A 15,086-nucleotide genomic window follows, 5' to 3' on the forward strand; every position below is an offset into this window, starting at 1 on the left:
AGAGCGGAGGATACAGCATATATATCATAGGCCACCCACGGTGTGTAGGGCGGAGGGTAGAAGGAGGGGACAGAGGTCGAGAGGGTGTGGAAGGGTGTGGCGGTATGGGGTGTGTGGTGGGGGGGGGGGGAAGGAAGGGGGAACAGCGTTCGATGACCGGACTGACGAAAGCGGTGTGACGCCACACAGGTCGCAGTCCCCGCTCCCGCCCCTGTCCGGTTTCTGAACTACGCGTTGCTGGGTGTGAAGGCAAAGAAGCAAGGTTGGCAAGTTGGAGAGGAACAAGCAAGGAGACACAACATAGATGAAGATAGAGGTTGCTGATAATGCGCGGGGCAGGCTGCCACCGCTTCCCAAGACGGTGGCCGAGTGGGCCGAGAGCTTGGAGACGGTCGACGTGGGCGACGAAGCAGCCTTGGTTGACTGCCTCCTCGGCTTTCCCGAGTACACCGGGCCGGTGTACTTTCTCTCGCTGGCGCCCATTCTCAACATTTTTGACGAGGTGCTGGAGCGGAGCGTGGGGGCGACCCAGGTGTGGCCCGAGGGCGACGATGCCGCTGTGCTCCGGGTGGCGAGTGAGAGCTTCCCGGAGCAGGCTGTGGTTGAAGTTCTCCGTGTGACGTGCATACTGCTGGAGAATGGCGGCGCTTCGACCAAGTACTACGGCTCGTGGCCGTATGTGGTGGCGCTGGTGCACATGTGCTCGCGCAGCATCCGGCTGGCTGCGTTTGAGGTGTTGGTGTACTTTCCGCTTGACACTGACAAGCCGGAGCTGCTCCCGGTCCGCGATGCGGTTCTCGACGTGGGCGGCCACTTCGCGGCAGGCCTCGGCTCTCACGAAGAGGGGCTCGACTGCTTTTCGTCGGTGGCAGCGGCGCGGGCTGAGGCCACCGACGCAGCGGCGACGGCTGCGGCCGGCCTTGACTGGGCGTGGCCACAAAAGCCAACCAACAAGAGCAATACTGTTGGGCCGCTGGTCGAGTTTACTGGTCCGGCGGTTGTGGCACCGACGACTGCAGCGGTGGAGGAGACGGTGATGCGGCTTTGGTCTGAGCATGCCGAGTCGAGCAAGCTTGCCGGATCGGCCATCATGGGCCTTGTAGCGGCTGTAGAGCGATCGCACGCGCTCAACTCAGGCCGTGACGCCCGTGTCCGAGCCGTTAATGAGCGGTTGGTGGTCTCGGCTATGCTCCTCATGCACTGGGGTACGCTCCCGCCGCGTTTGGCCAACACGCTTCACATGATCGAGCCGAAGTTTATGACAAGCGCGATGCAGGTGGCGCTCGCCAACGAGGCCGCCGGCGTGCCGGACGCTACGCGGATTCTGGTGTTCAAGGCTTTGGTCCCGATCCTCAGCACAGCGTCGCACCACCGGAAGCAAGTCCTGGAAGCGCTGGATGTGACCCATCACGCTGGGGCGCTGCCGACGCGGCTGCGGGTGGTTCTGTCGCAGCTCAAGGCCGGTAAGGCGTCTGTGGCCGAGGCGCTGGCGCTGCTCGAGGTGGTGCGTGTGGTGGTCCTCCTTATGCCATCGCGGATAGCGCAGTCGGGCGTGTTCAACGCGCTTGTACCTCTGCTGGAGCGGCTGACGCCAGCGTATCTTTTGGTTGCCGCAGCCGCGCTGCGCATCATGAATCTTCTGCTGGGCGAGCCGGTAGCGATCGCAGCGCTGTTTGAAGGCGACGGATGGACCAAGGTGCTGCAGCGGCTGACGACCGAGGTTGCACTGCTGCAAGCGTCCGGCGAGGTCGACGGCACGAACAGCACGAACGAGGCAACGAGCAGTGGGCCGAGCCTCCAGCTTCCGGGCGGGGCGGGCGGGTCGCTCCGGATCCCGCTACCACGGTCGACGTCGACGATGTCGATCCCAGACCCAGAGGCGTCCGACGCGGTGGAGGACGCGCAGCGGGCAGATGTTGTTGTGGCGGCGATGGAGCTGCTGACGGACTCTGTGAGGCGGCCAGAGATGGCGATGCACCTCGGAACGATTGCACAGTCGCCGCTGGCGACGGCGCTGAAGGACATGTTCTCGCGCGGCGCAGCTACAGACTCGCCGTACACGCCCGAGGTGGTAGCGGCGGCGTCGTCGTTGGTCTACCATTTGATCAACGCGGACGCGGCAGCGGCGGAGCCTCTCTTCGCAGCTGGGCTTCCTGAGGCATACCTGACAGGGCTCGAGTCGCGAGTGCTGCAATCGTCGCACGAAGCGATGCAGATGGCGTGCATGGTGCTGCACGCGATCTGTGTCCGCAACGAGGGCTTTGAGCTTGTCCGCAGCCGCGGCTCGGTTGTTCACATGGTCAACAGCCTGTGGGTACCGGAGACCGGTTTCACCATCACCAACATCGGCCCATCGCTCTCGCAACTGCTCCAGAGCCGGCGCGAGCTGCTCGACCCAGCCATGGACGCGCTGGTTGAGCTCTTGCATACTGTCATCGAGGGCATGCGGAGCGAGACGAGTGAGCTCGCCGATGTGCACACCGCATTCCGGGCGATTGTGCATGCCATCGACAACGAGGCCATGATTGAGGCGCTTGTGGTGCGCGGCGGGCACCAGCTCCTCATTGCTGAGTTTGGCGCTCTGCCCGAGGGCTCGCAGGTGGCTGTCATGTCTGTGGTACGGCAGGTGGCGGTCGGGCATGCGACGGCGACGCTCAACGACATTCTGGCGCAGGTCTCGATGCATGCCACCAAGCCGCTGGCAGCACGGACGCTCGAGGTGCTGCGGGCGGTCCGAGCGTACAGCAAGCTTCTCAAGCAGCTTGCCAACGACTTTATTGGCAACAACTTGCCGTCTTCGGCGCTGCAGGCGTGGACGTCTGCACCGTCGCGGGCCCACTGTGAGCAGCTCTTTAGCATGTACGCTCAGGTGGCTCAAGTGCTCGCCGACGACGGCTACGTAGTGGTGGTGCCCGCCGAGGGTCTTGGGGCTACACTGGTGGTCAAGCCCGAGTCGGATGAGGCTGCCTCCGGATCGGATGTGACGCTGGCTCAAGTGGAGCTTGTCCGTGTTGTCAACCAGCTGTTTGGCGCGGTCATGGCTATTGTGCAGCAGACGCGTCGGTCGCGGCGATACGGGTACTCGCCGCACAGCTCGGACCGCGACGGCGCGAGCAGCGCGCTGGATCTGGCCGACTTGCTGGTCAACGCGTACCACGCTTGCGTGTCGGCGCCGTCGTGGACAGTGTCGCCTCACACGCTGCTCGACGCGCCGGCGCTGCGCTTTGCCGCGGGCATTCTGGACACGTTCCACGTGTTTCTGTTTGGCCCGTCCGGTGGCTCGGCCGCCGACGCCTTTCTGCTCAACGCCATGGCGGCCATGGGTCCGTTCCTTGACAACGTCCTCAGCATGGGCGGGTGCATTGTGGCTAGTCTCGTTGACTGGGTCTCGGCGCACCCGGATGCGGACGCCGAGCTGAGCGAGACCGAGAGTGAGCAGCGGGCAGCGCTGCTCAAGGCGAGCAGCAACTTGCTTGACCTCGTCACTGGCCTCACTGACTCGGCTAGCCTCGCCGAGTCGCAGCAGTTTACCCGGCTTGTCAAGGCCGCGAGCAACTCGGATTTACGGAGCCGGATCTTCAACCCGGTCTCGTGGGTGGAGCAGACCCAAGCGTCGGTGTCAAAGATGCTGGAGCCGCTGTGGCTGCCGTCGCCAAGCGGCGCCCGCCTCTTGACTGTCCTCCATGAGGAGGCGCAGCTGAGCGTGGTGGCAACGCTGATGAACTGCGTGACCAAAGCCGACCCGCTGGCTGCCGTCGTCGCGTCGGCTGCGTTGGGCACCGAGTCGGGCTCGTCCAGCGGGCGGGGAAGCGGAAGCGGCTTGGCATCTTCGATTTCGGATCTGATGCGGGTCATGCGGACCAACCCGAACGAGCCGGCGCTGTCGTACATGGAAGGTTTGCTGGACTCTGCGCGTGAGGCGGAGGTCGCGCTCGAGGGCGCGCTCGAGGACGAGGAAGGCATTGGCTCGCTCTTTGATGCATTTCGGCGGCGGGCTGGCTCGCAAACCGGCGGGCCGGCGAGCGGTGGAGCCAACGGCCCGCCGCAACAAAGCGAGGTCGAGGTGAGCGCGACGTCGCTGGCGGCAGTCATGTCGATGGGTGTTGAGCGCGTGAACGCTACCACTGCGCTGCGGGCCGTCGGTGGCTCCGATGTCAGTGCCGCTCTCGACTGGCTCTTTGCTCATCCGCCACAGCAGGCCGAAGGCGGCGCGTCGACTTCTGCCGGCGGCAGTGCGGAGGACGAACTTGCGCGCGCAATTGCGCTCTCGCTCCAAGAGGCTATGGGTGACGAGGCTAGCGGCGGTGAGGCGATGAGCAACGCCGCTGACGACACAGCGGTCGAGCCGCAGCCTGAGCTCGAGCCGCAGCCCGAGCCTGAGCCGCAGCCCGAGCCTGAGCCGCAGCCCGAGCCCGCAATTGTCTGCCCGCTACTTGACTTTGCGCTGTGGCTTGCCGGACGGCCTGAAGCGTCGCATGCCATGGTGGGAGCGGCGCGGTCGCTGTTCAACACGCTTCTGACGTCGGAGCGAGAAGAGTTTGCGCCCGTGACGCCCGACGCTGTTCAGCGGCAGCTGCTGAGCGACTTGCATGCGCCGGGCGCGGCAGCGCTCCTCGTGCAGCTTGTGAGCGAAGAGTCGGTGGCGCTGGAGGACAAGGAGCTTGCGGCAGTGGCGAGTGCGCTGCAGTCGTGCAACCAGGTGTCGACGCTTGGGCCGCTGCTTGCGCTTGTTGAGCACGGACTCAAGGTTGTGGGTTGCCGGGTCGAGGACGGCTGTGTTGTGTTTTCCAAGACGTCCTCGCTCCCGGTGGCTCCTGCCGAGGTGGTGCACGGGGTGCTTGCCGCGCTCTCGGCTGTGGACAAGGCATTGAGTGCAGACGTGCTCGAGGCTGCAGTGCGTGTCCTTGTCGTGGCAAGTGTCGAGAGCGAGGCAGCGGTGGCATTCCACGAGGCCGACGGCCTGTCTACTGTTGTGGCTCTTGGGGCCAAGTACCCGTTCGACAATCTGCCTCTCCTTGCGTCGATGCTGATGCACCACGTGCTCGAGAGTGAGCCAGGCGTGCTGCAGGCCGAACTAGAGACTGAGCTGGAGCGATTCCTGGACGAAGCGGGTACGCGTGCGCAGCTTCCAAACATCCACGACTTTGTCAAGACGACCGAGGCGTTGATGGTCCGCGGCGGTGACACCTTCCTTGCTGCGCTCCGGGCTGTCGCAACCAACTCGACGGTTCAGCCGGGCTTGGTGGTGTCCAAGACGGACGAGCGGCGTGACGTGCTCAAGGCGCTGGAGCGTGCACTCGGCACTTCAAACAGCCCTCCCGCGAGTGGATCGGGTGACGAGCCGGGTGCCAAGGCGGCACTGGCGCGAGGCGATCTTCCGGAGCGTGGCCTGGGCGTTCTCAAGTGGGCAGTGAGCAAGCTCGAGTCTCTGGCCGTGTCCAGCAGCAAGGGCAAGGAAGAGGCGGAGGCGGGCGAGGCCGAGTTGGAACGCAAACTTGTTCTTGTCCTGTTGGCCGAAGTTGCACTCAGCTGGCCGGCCGCCGTGTCATTGGTGCTCTCACCAGCGTGCGTGGCAACGGTTCTTCACGAAGTGGTAGAGAGCAAGGATGAGGCGACGCGGCAGGCTGCCGGCGCGGTGCTGGCAGGCGTGGGCTCGAGCAAGGGTCCGGCTCGCAGTACGGTGGCTGGAGCTGTGGTTGGCGCGCTGGAATCGCCCGGCTCGGAGGAGCAGGCAATGCGGCTGGCACGCTGGCTTCGGACGGCACTGGTGACAAAGAATGGCACGGTCCGTGTGGGTGTGGCCGCGATGCTGATCGAGGCCGGAGCGGTAACGGCGCTCTGCCGGCTCCTTGAGGAGATGGACCTCGAGTCGGCCAACGCCCGGGCGATGGCTAACGCGGTGATGCATCCGCTGGCGGTGCTCATTCACTTCCGCAGGGTGCGGGCCGGGCCAAGGCGCGGACCGGAGCGATGAATGCATCGACTCTGGAGTCGCTGCACCCACCGTCGGAGGTGCAGAGCCAGGTCCCGCTGCCGGCGTCGGACGAGCACATGGTCGTCGGCGTGTGGGCCGAGGACGACAGCGAGACCGAGTCGACGAGCTCGTACGACGAACACGACGACGAAGAGCATGACGACGGTGAGATGGGGAGGGAGGAGCGCGCCGGCCAATGGCCCATTCAGGCCAACGAGTTGTACTCGGACTCTGATGAGACCGGATCTGATCTGAGCGACGGCGAGGCTGTGGCGGCGCTCTTCCCGGATACGGCCAGCATTGTGCAATCGCTTCTTGAGGAAGACGGTGTGCACGCGATGGAACAGCTTGACGCGCTTTCGTCAGCGACGTACTCGGACGACGAGGCGGATCACTTTGACGACATCGACGACGACGACGACGGTGTGTACCTGGACGACCTCCCGATGTCGGACGACTTTGAGCTTGATGAGGTGCTGGGTGGGGCAAGCCGGGTCATCGAGCCCGAGTGGGAGGCTGAGGACGGGTTTGAACTGCGGACGGGCGAAGCCGGCGGCGAGGACAACCTTACGCCTGCGGCGCGTGCCGGGCTTGACATCCAGCTTCTGGAGCATCTCGGCCTGCCTGTGAGCAACGTCGAAGATACAGTCATTTCGATCAATGGGCGCCTGACGCGGCTCTCGCAGCTGAGCTACGAGCAAGCCGCCAACGTGGTGGTTTCACTGCGGCAGGCTGACCCGCGCGCGGCCGAAATGCTCTCTGCACGCGCCGGCACAGCCGCTCATACGGTGTCGTACACGCTCGCGCATCCACTTCTTCCAGACCTGTTTGACTCGAACACGATAGTGCCGCACACGGTGGTGGTGCCGGTCGAGCGGCGCCTTGACTACGAGATGGTGCTCACTGCGCGTGGCGACGTTGTCTCGTCGGACGTTGTCGAGCTGGTGCGGGCCATTCTCGGCGAGGAGCAGATTGCCATGCAAGCCGAGTTTGAGAATGTTCGTCGCGAGCGGACAGAAGCGATTGAGGCCGAGGCTCAAGCCAAGGCTGAGGCCGAGGCTCAGGCCCAGGCCCAGGCCCAAGCCCCTGTGGAGACAGAGGGCGGAGCGGAACCGGCCGTGGATGCTGTCGAAGCCGACGAGGAGGAGCGGCAGCGGCAGCGTCTCGAGGTGGAGCTCGCGATGGCGGGTGCTCAAGTTGAGGCCGAGGCGCAGGTGACTGCGTTGGAGGGTGAACCCGCGGCCGAGGCTGGAGCCGAGGCCGAGGCAGGGGTCGAGGCCGAGGCAGGGGTCGAGGCCGAGGCAGGGGTCGAGGCCGATGCAGGAGTCGAGGCCGAGGCAGGAGTCGAGGCCGAGGCAGGAGTCGAGGCCGAGGCAGGGGTCGAGGCCGAGGCAGGGGTCGAGGCCGAGGCCCAGGTCGAAGACCGGGAGGAGACCCTGTCTGAGCTCGGCATTGAGCCGATTGACGAGGCTTTCCTGGCCGCACTGCCGTCTGAGATGCGTGCCGAGGTGGTGGCCGAGCACGAGGCACTAGTGGCACAACGGCGGCGCGAGCGGCGGCGCGAGCGCGAGGCCGCGGCCGGCGGAAGCACCGGTGGTGACACCAGCGGTGGAGTCGGTTCGGTGAACCCAGAGTTCCTGGCGGCGCTGCCGCCCGAGCTACAGGCGGAAGTGCTGGAGCAGGAGCGACTGCAGCAGGAGCGACTGCTGCGCGGCGCCGGCGGCGGAGGAGGCAGCGCGTCCAACACGCAGTCTGCGGCCGAGGAGAATCTTGCGTTTGTGATGTCACTGACGCCGGACCTCCGACGCGAGGTGCTGCTGACGTCGGACGACGCGTTCCTCAACACGCTACCGCCAGACATTCGGGCCGAGGCGTTTGCGCTGCGCGAGCGGAGCGCGCGGCGGTTTGGGCTTGGCAACGGCGGTGGCGGGCGTGGCGGCGGAGGCGTGCCGCATGCTGGCCGCGGTGGGGCAGGAGGGGCAGGAGGCGGGTCTGGATGGGCAAACATGGCCCGTGGTCTGCCGAGCGCGCCGCGGGCGACTGGGCTTGCGGCCGAGCCTGACCGTGTCACGCTGCATACCGAGGACGCCGATGTCGACGGCGAGCCGTTTGTGACTCGTGGTGCGCTGTACGCGCTGGTTCGGCTGCTCTATCTGTCCAAGCCGGTGGAAAAGGCGGTGATGGAGCGGGTGCTGGCGAGCGTGTGTGCACAGGCCAAGCCGCGGCGGCGCATGCTTGCGCTGCTGGTGGGTGTGCTCAAGGGCTGGCGCGGAGTGCCGCGGGTTGCAGGCAAGGGCAAGGAGGAGGTCGATCCGGCGGACGAGATGGCGCGCGCGGTGGCTAGTCTTGTTGCCGCGCCGCTGTTTGGCGTGAAGCGGCTGACGCTGTTTGGGCGTGCTCACGGCGGCGAGCGCGAGAGCCGGGTGCCGAGCCTTGTGCTTCGGCGGGTTGTAGAGATCCTCACCTTCCTCTGCTCGGTCAACAAGCCTGTGGTGGCGATGCTGAGCGGGAGCTCGCTGGCGGCGCTGGTGGGGCTGGTGGGCCAGGGGCCGTTTGCCGAGGCCCATACGCTCTCGCTCCTCCTCCGGCTGCTCAACGTGGTGCTGAAGGGCGCTGCCGACGTAGGTGAGGTGGAGCAGGCTGTGCTCGCTGCTGTTGTCTCGGTCCTGCGTGGCTCGTACCCCGAGGCGACGATGAAGCAAGTGCAGGAGGTTGTTGCGGCGCTGGCGCGCACGCCGGCCAACCGGGCGGAGCTCAAGGCCATGCTCATGGCGGCGCTGGAAGGCGTGGTCGCCTCAGTCGTGGCCTCGTTCAACAAGCTGGTGGCGGCGGCAGCGGGCTCGGGCTCGAGCCCTGCTGCCCACGCCAGCCTTGATCTTGTCTCGCTCTGCGCGGTGCAGGACCAGGGCGTTCTCGCGCGGCTTGTGGAGACTTTGAAGATGGTGGCGGCAAGCGGAGAGGCCGAAGCCGAGGCTGAGGTTGCATCCATGGCCGAGCCAGCGGTCGAGCCAGAGCCTGCGACTTCGGTCGAGGGTGAGGGCGAAGGCGAGGGGGAGGGGGAAGACGACCAAGCAGCAGCGGCAGCGGCAGCGGCAGCGGCGGTGGCCAAGGCGACAGCAGCAGCAGCGGCAGCGACCAAGGCGGCGGCCGAGGCCGAAGCCGAGGCGACGATGGAGCAGCTCGGCATGGTGCTCGAGCCGCTGACCACCGGCCTCGACCTCGTGCTTGCGGCGCTTGGCGAGCAAGCTGGAATTGCGGCGGCGGCGGCGGCTGGCGAGGGCGAGGCCGGCACGTCGGGCGGTGGCGAGGGCGGGTCGAGCATGATGTTCGAAGAGGCCGAGCTCGAGGCAGCGCAGGTGTCTGCGGCTGTGCGCGACGTGATGCTCCAACTTGTGCCGTCGATTGCCATGTTTGCGATGGTGTCGCGACCTAAGCCGCCGCCGTCGACGCTCACGACGTCGCCGTCGACTGGCAAGCTCAAGGAGGAGGCCGAGGAGGGTAGCAGTGAGGGCACAGTGCTGGACTTTGTGACGTTTGCGTCGCGGCACCGGCGGCTGCTGAACGCACTTGTGCGCGACAACGTTGAGCTGCTGCACTCGAGCTTTGCGGTCCTGCTCGAGCGGAAGGACGTGGCCAAGGCTGTGCTCGACTTTGACAACAAGCGGGTGCTGTTCCGTCAGGCTGTGCGCGAGGCGGCCGAGGCTGCGCGCGGCGGGCGGATCTCGATCCGTGTCCGGCGCGACCATGTGTTTGAGGACTCGTACCAGCAGCTCTGGTCGCTGCCTGCCAATCAGCTGCGCGGACGGATGCGCGTGGCCTTTGAGGGCGAGCCTGGTGTTGACGCAGGCGGCGTGACCCGCGAGTGGTACCAGGTGCTTGCGACGGAGATGTTCAACCCGGCGTACGGGCTGTTCGAGTCGTCACAGGAGGGCTCGACGTACCAGCCGAACGAAAAGTCGGGCGTCAACCCGGCGCACCTCAACTACTTTACGTTTGTGGGCGTGGTGCTCGGCAAGGCGCTGTGCGACGGCCAGGCACTGCCTGTCTACTTTACACGTGCGCTGTACAAACACATGCTTGGCGAGCGCGTGACGCTCGAGGACCTCAAGGCGTACGACCCGACACTGTACGCCTCGCTTGTGTGTGTGCTCAACACGGCTGTGGAGGAGCTCGGGCTGGAGTACCAGAACTTTACGACGGCAGTCGATGAGTTTGGTGCACACAAGATCGTGCCGCTCGTCGACGGCGGCGAGGACATCCTGCTGACGGACGAGAACAAGGCCGAGTACGTGCGGCTCCTCGTGGAGTTCAAGCTCACCACCGGCATCGCCGACCAGCTCAAGGCCTTCCTCGGTGGCGTGCACAAGCTCGTGGATCCCGAGCTGCTCGCCGTGTTTACGCCCAAGGAGCTCGAGTTGCTCATTGCCGGTCTTCCTACCATCGACATCAACGACCTGCGGGCCAACACCGAGTACGGCACCGGGTACAAGCCGTCGTCGCCGCAGATCGTGTGGTTCTGGGAAGTTGTCTCGGCCTTTGACCAGGAGCAGCTGGCCAAGCTCGTCCAGTTTGTCACCGGCTCGTCGCGGGTCCCGGTCGCCGGCTTCTCGGCGCTGCAGGGTATGCGTGGCATCCAGCGGTTCCAGATTCAGGCAACCAAGCGCAAGGACGCGCTCCCGACGTCGCACTCGTGCTACAACATGCTCGATCTCCCCAAGTACGGCTCCAAGGAAGAGCTCGAGCGCAAGCTGCTACTCGCCATCGGCGAGGGCTACGTCGGCTTTGGCTTTGCTTAGCCTGCTGATAAATGCCTCTGGCATTGAGACAAGGTTGGGAGTTTACTCCGTGCGATTAGCCCGACTTGAACAGGAGGACCGCGATCTGGCCGAGGTAGAAGTAGATGAACGCGCGGGTCTCGTGGGTCACGTACGAGCCAAAGTTCCGGCCCACGATGCAGTGCCAAGTCGGGTGGTGCTTGCGGTCGCTGTGAATGGAGAGATCCTTGTGAGTGAGGCAGGGGATATGGGGAGGTAGGGGAGAACGAGGAAGAGGAAGAGGAGGAGGACTTACACTAGATGCGGGTGACGAGTGCGGGCGGGGGGGGGGGAGGGAGGGAGGGGGGAGGAGGGGGAGTGAGTAGAGGGTGAGGGGTTGAAAAGGAGAAGGGGAAGCGGAAGAGGAAGCGAAAGGGTAGTGATGACAACGACGGGGAGAGGGAAACCGATGGTCACCATCTTCTTGGGCATGATCCTGGGCAACATCACCATGGGCAACATCACCATGTCATCGCCCTCGCATCATACGTACACTACACACACACACACACACACAGGTATACATCCATACGCATGTGCATATGGCAAGGGTTAAACGTGAGTCACAAGCACAAAGAGTGTTGGGTGATGGTGAGGGGAATGGCAGCCAGAGAGGGTGGCAAGAGTGCTGGCGCGCCAACCGGAACCGGTGTGTGCTGCTGTGTGCTGTGTCGCCCACAAATGGTCAAACTGAGGCAAAAAACGGTCCGGCGGGAAACGGAGGGAGCGCGCCGAGTGGGGGGGCAGGGGGGGGGGGAAAGGGGGGGGGGGGGGGGAATGGAGATAGAAAGGGGTGAGGGGAGTGGGGAGAGGGGGAGGGAGTGGTACATGCAGTGTATATGTAGTGTGTGTGATGGTGGTGGGAATGGTGGGAGGTACATGTCTATACGTACCTCCTTCTTGATGTGGGCAGCAATGTCCTTCTCGATCGAGTGGCGGTCAAGGGCAGCCATGGCGCAGTCGACGGCGTCCTGCTGCATGTCCTCAGACATGTCAGCGTTCTTGATCACAGCTTGCTGGGACGACATAGTAGGTGAGGGAGACGAAAGTGTGAAATGAGTCGAGTATTGCTAATCCGCGCCCTTCCCACCCCGCCCCCCGCCCCTCCTCCCCTCCCCCAGCACTACCAAGCAACCTCCCGCCTGTCCCGCCGTTGGTCGCTCGGGTCGCCCGAACGCCCTCGGTCTGCCATGCAACCGATGGACAAAGTGGACAAAGTGGACGAAATGTCGTCTATTTTGTCCTCGTTCGTTCGTCCACCTCCGCCCTCCCACCAAACGGTCGGCCTCTTCTCACGTGCCACTCAGCCTTGCTCCATTGCCAGCGATTCTGCTTAATTTCGTCTCGAGACCGACCAGGTACGGGGGGGGGGTAGCAGTGACGACCTGTGTGGAAGGAGAGGACGCATAGAAGGACGGGAACCATTTAGGTGGAGATGGTGTGGGGGAGGGGGAGGAGGGGGTACAAGGGGTTGAGCTCTTCTCCTCCCCTTCCCCTTTGTCCCTTTGTAGCTGGTGTGAATAAGGTGGAGGAGGAAAGGGGGGGAGGGTGGCTGCCCAAACAACTTGCTTTGCCACGGGTGCCGAATCGGAGAGTAACGGCTGGGGGGAAGGGGGGGGGGGGAAGAAGGGGCGAACGTCATGAAACTCATGCGGAAGGGAGTGAGGAACAACAGCATGGGAGACGCACTCTCGAAGGAGATCAAGAAGGCGTCGAAGAAGCAGAAGCTCGACCTGTCTGACCGGCAGATTGAGGAGATTCCGGACAAGATTGGCAAGTGCGTCAAGCTGGTGGAGCTCGATGTGTCGACCAACTCGCTGGCAGACTTGCCGCCTGAGGTCGGCCTGTTGACCAATCTAGAAATCTTGAACATTGCAAACAATCGAATGAATGGGCTATTCCCGGACATCGGCAAGCTCAAGAAGCTGGAGGACCTCTCTGCCCACCACAACCGGCTGTTCTTTGCGGGCATTACGCCCGAGGTGGGCAAGTGTGCGTCACTGACCCGCGTCGACTTTTCATCGAACCAGCTCGACACGCTCCCGTCCGAGTTCTTCAAGCTTCCGCTCAAGGTGGTGGACCTCTCGCAGAACGCGTTCAAGACGATGTCTGAGGAGTTTGGCAAGGTCTCGTCGCTGCAGGAGCTGTACCTGCAGGATAACAAGATCAAGTTTGTGCCTGCCGAGCTTGGGCAGCTCGTCAACCTCCAGGTGCTCAACCTGGCGAACAACGAAGTGCCCGGCCTGCCGAACGAGATCGAGTCTGTGCTCCAGCTCCGCAAGCTCGACGTTGGCTTCAACCAGCTTCGTGAGCTTCCCGAGTCGATCTGCCGGCTGACCAACATGACGGAGCTCATCATCCGCGACAACCCCGCGCTGGCGGACCTGCCGTTTGACCTTGGTGCGATGCGCAAGCTCAAGGTGCTCTCGCTCCGCAACACGCGGGTCGAGGAGCTGCCCGACGACATTGCCGACCTGACCGCCCTGGTTGAGCTCGATGTTCGCGACAACGTCCAGCTCGCCGAGGTGACACCGGCCGTGGGCGAGCTGGTCAACCTTCGCAAGCTCGACCTGTACGGCTGCGGCCTGGCATCAATCCCGATGTCTCTCGGCCAGCTCTCGCAGCTCGAGTCGCTCGACTTGCGCAACAACCAGCTGACCGCCATCATGCTCCCGCAAGAGCTCTCAGCACTCACCACGCTCACCAAGCTCCACCTCGGCAACAACCCGCTCGAGTCGGTCCCAGTAGACGTCATCTCCACACTCACCAACCTCGAGGAGCTCGACCTTTCCAACTGCCGCCTCGAGCGGCTGCTGGAGGAGATCGGCGAGCTGACTAACCTGACCAAGCTCTCGCTCGCCTCGAACCGCCTCGAGACGCTGCCGTTTGAGATCGGAGACCTGACCCTGCTCCAGATCCTCGACCTCCGCTCCAACAAGCTCACTTCGATCCCCGTCGAGATCTCCAAGCTTGCTGCTATCACCAAGCTCGATCTGTCGTACAACTCGCTCACCGAGCTGCCGCCCGAGATGAGCGCGCTCGAGAACCTTGAGACCCTTGACCTCAAGAACAACTCGCTCATCACCCCGCCCAACCCGGTCATCCGCAAGGGTACCGGTGCCGTCATGCAGTACCTCGCCCAGCAGCTTGCCCAGCGCGAGTCGGGCGGCGCAGGCCCGTCGGGCGCCGCCGGCGGTACCGCCCTCGACGCTGGCGACTTTTAATCTGCCGCCCCACTTGCACAAAACAAGAAACGAACACGCACACACACCTCCGTCCACCCGCACTCTCCGCCTCTCCCAGCGAAGCCAAACACAGTTTACTCGTCCGAGTCCGAGTCCGAGTCGGACGAGAGCTCGAGGCCGGCAAAGAGGGCCGCGTTGACGGTGTTGGCATCAGCAGCAGCATCGGCAGCGGTGTTGGAAGCCGGAGTGGCAGCGCCCGAGGGAGGTGCCGACGAGCCAGCCTCGGACGGAGCCTCCGAGTCGTCACGGACGAGGCCAGACTCAAAGATGGCCCGACCGGAGAGTCGGCCGGCCCGCTTCTGCATGGCCTTGCGGGCCTTGGCGGCCGACGACGCCGATGACGACCGCTTAGCAAACATGGCCTCGGCGCGCTCGCGGCGCTGGGCACGGATAACGTCGTTAAAGTCCGGCGCCCACTGAGCAAAGAGCTCGCGGGTGACGGCGGTACCCTTGCGCGCCTCCTCTGCAGCCGCAAAGGCAGCAGCCTCGGCAGCTTTGATCTCGGCGAGCTCCTCCTCCGCGTCTTCTGCAAGCTCGTCCAGCGCATCACGAGCAGCCTGGACCATAGAAAAGACCATGATGTCGCCGATAGAGTCCTCCACAGACTCAGCCACAGCCTCTTCGACCCTGGCAAGACCATCCGCGTTGAGACCACGCTTGCGGCGGAGGGTCCAGCTCGGAGCGACCTCTGGGTACTCGGCAACATAGGTGACAACGAGGAAGACCTGGGGACGGAGACGATGAGCCAGTGGCATCTCTGCCGTATCATCCTCATCATTATCATCACCATCACCGTTATCGCCAGCAGCAGCAGCAGCACCAGCATCCCCAGCATCCCCAGCATCGTCATCATCATCACTCTCCTCGCTCTCCTCGCCGTCGCCCGTCGCTGTGACCAGGACCTCAAAGGAGGCAAAGGGCTCATGGCAAAGGACCTTGAACTCATCAGACGACGGGTAGATAGACTCAAGCACCTCCAGCTCAGACGCCTGCTCCTCTGCAAAGTCCATTTTGTTGTGAGGTGTGTGGGTGGGGGGAGGGGGTGGGGGAGGG

The 15,086-nt window shown here is 64.3% G+C and overlaps 4 protein-coding genes across 4 annotated transcripts; 2 read left to right on the forward strand and 2 right to left on the reverse strand.

The window, feature by feature from the left end:
• Positions 1–189: 189 nt before the first annotated feature.
• AMSG_04276 (ubiquitin-protein ligase 1) lies at positions 190–10,973 on the forward strand. The gene is made up of 2 exons (XM_013903604.1): positions 190–5,917; positions 5,956–10,973. Exons 1-2 carry the CDS (start codon positions 305–307, stop codon positions 10,768–10,770), a joined length of 10,428 nt encoding a protein of 3,475 aa, XP_013759058.1. The 5' UTR covers positions 190–304; the 3' UTR covers positions 10,771–10,973.
• AMSG_04277 (dynein light chain 1, cytoplasmic) lies at positions 10,826–11,816 on the reverse strand (the record flags this gene model as incomplete). The annotated part of the gene is made up of 2 exons (XM_013903605.1): positions 10,826–10,975; positions 11,682–11,816. The coding sequence occupies 2 exons, from the start codon at positions 11,814–11,816 to the stop codon at positions 10,826–10,828; spliced, it is 285 nt and encodes a 94-aa protein (XP_013759059.1).
• Positions 11,817–12,458: 642 nt separating this feature from the next.
• Positions 12,459–14,058, forward strand: AMSG_04278 (leucine-rich repeat protein lrrA). Its single transcript, XM_013903606.1, has one exon. It carries the CDS (start codon positions 12,465–12,467, stop codon positions 14,010–14,012), a length of 1,548 nt encoding a protein of 515 aa, XP_013759060.1. The 5' UTR covers positions 12,459–12,464; the 3' UTR covers positions 14,013–14,058.
• Positions 14,059–14,107: 49 nt separating this feature from the next.
• Positions 14,108–15,045, reverse strand: AMSG_04279 (uncharacterized protein; the record flags this gene model as incomplete). The annotated part of the gene is made up of 1 exon (XM_013903607.1): positions 14,108–15,045. A coding segment is annotated over one exon (938 nt), but the record flags the coding sequence as incomplete, so codon positions are not given.
• Between the last annotated feature and the right edge of the window lie 41 nt (positions 15,046–15,086).

This window comes from Thecamonas trahens, assembly GCF_000142905.1.
Source record: "Thecamonas trahens ATCC 50062 unplaced genomic scaffold supercont1.17, whole genome shotgun sequence".
Classification (NCBI taxonomy): domain Eukaryota; order Apusomonadida; family Apusomonadidae; genus Thecamonas; species Thecamonas trahens.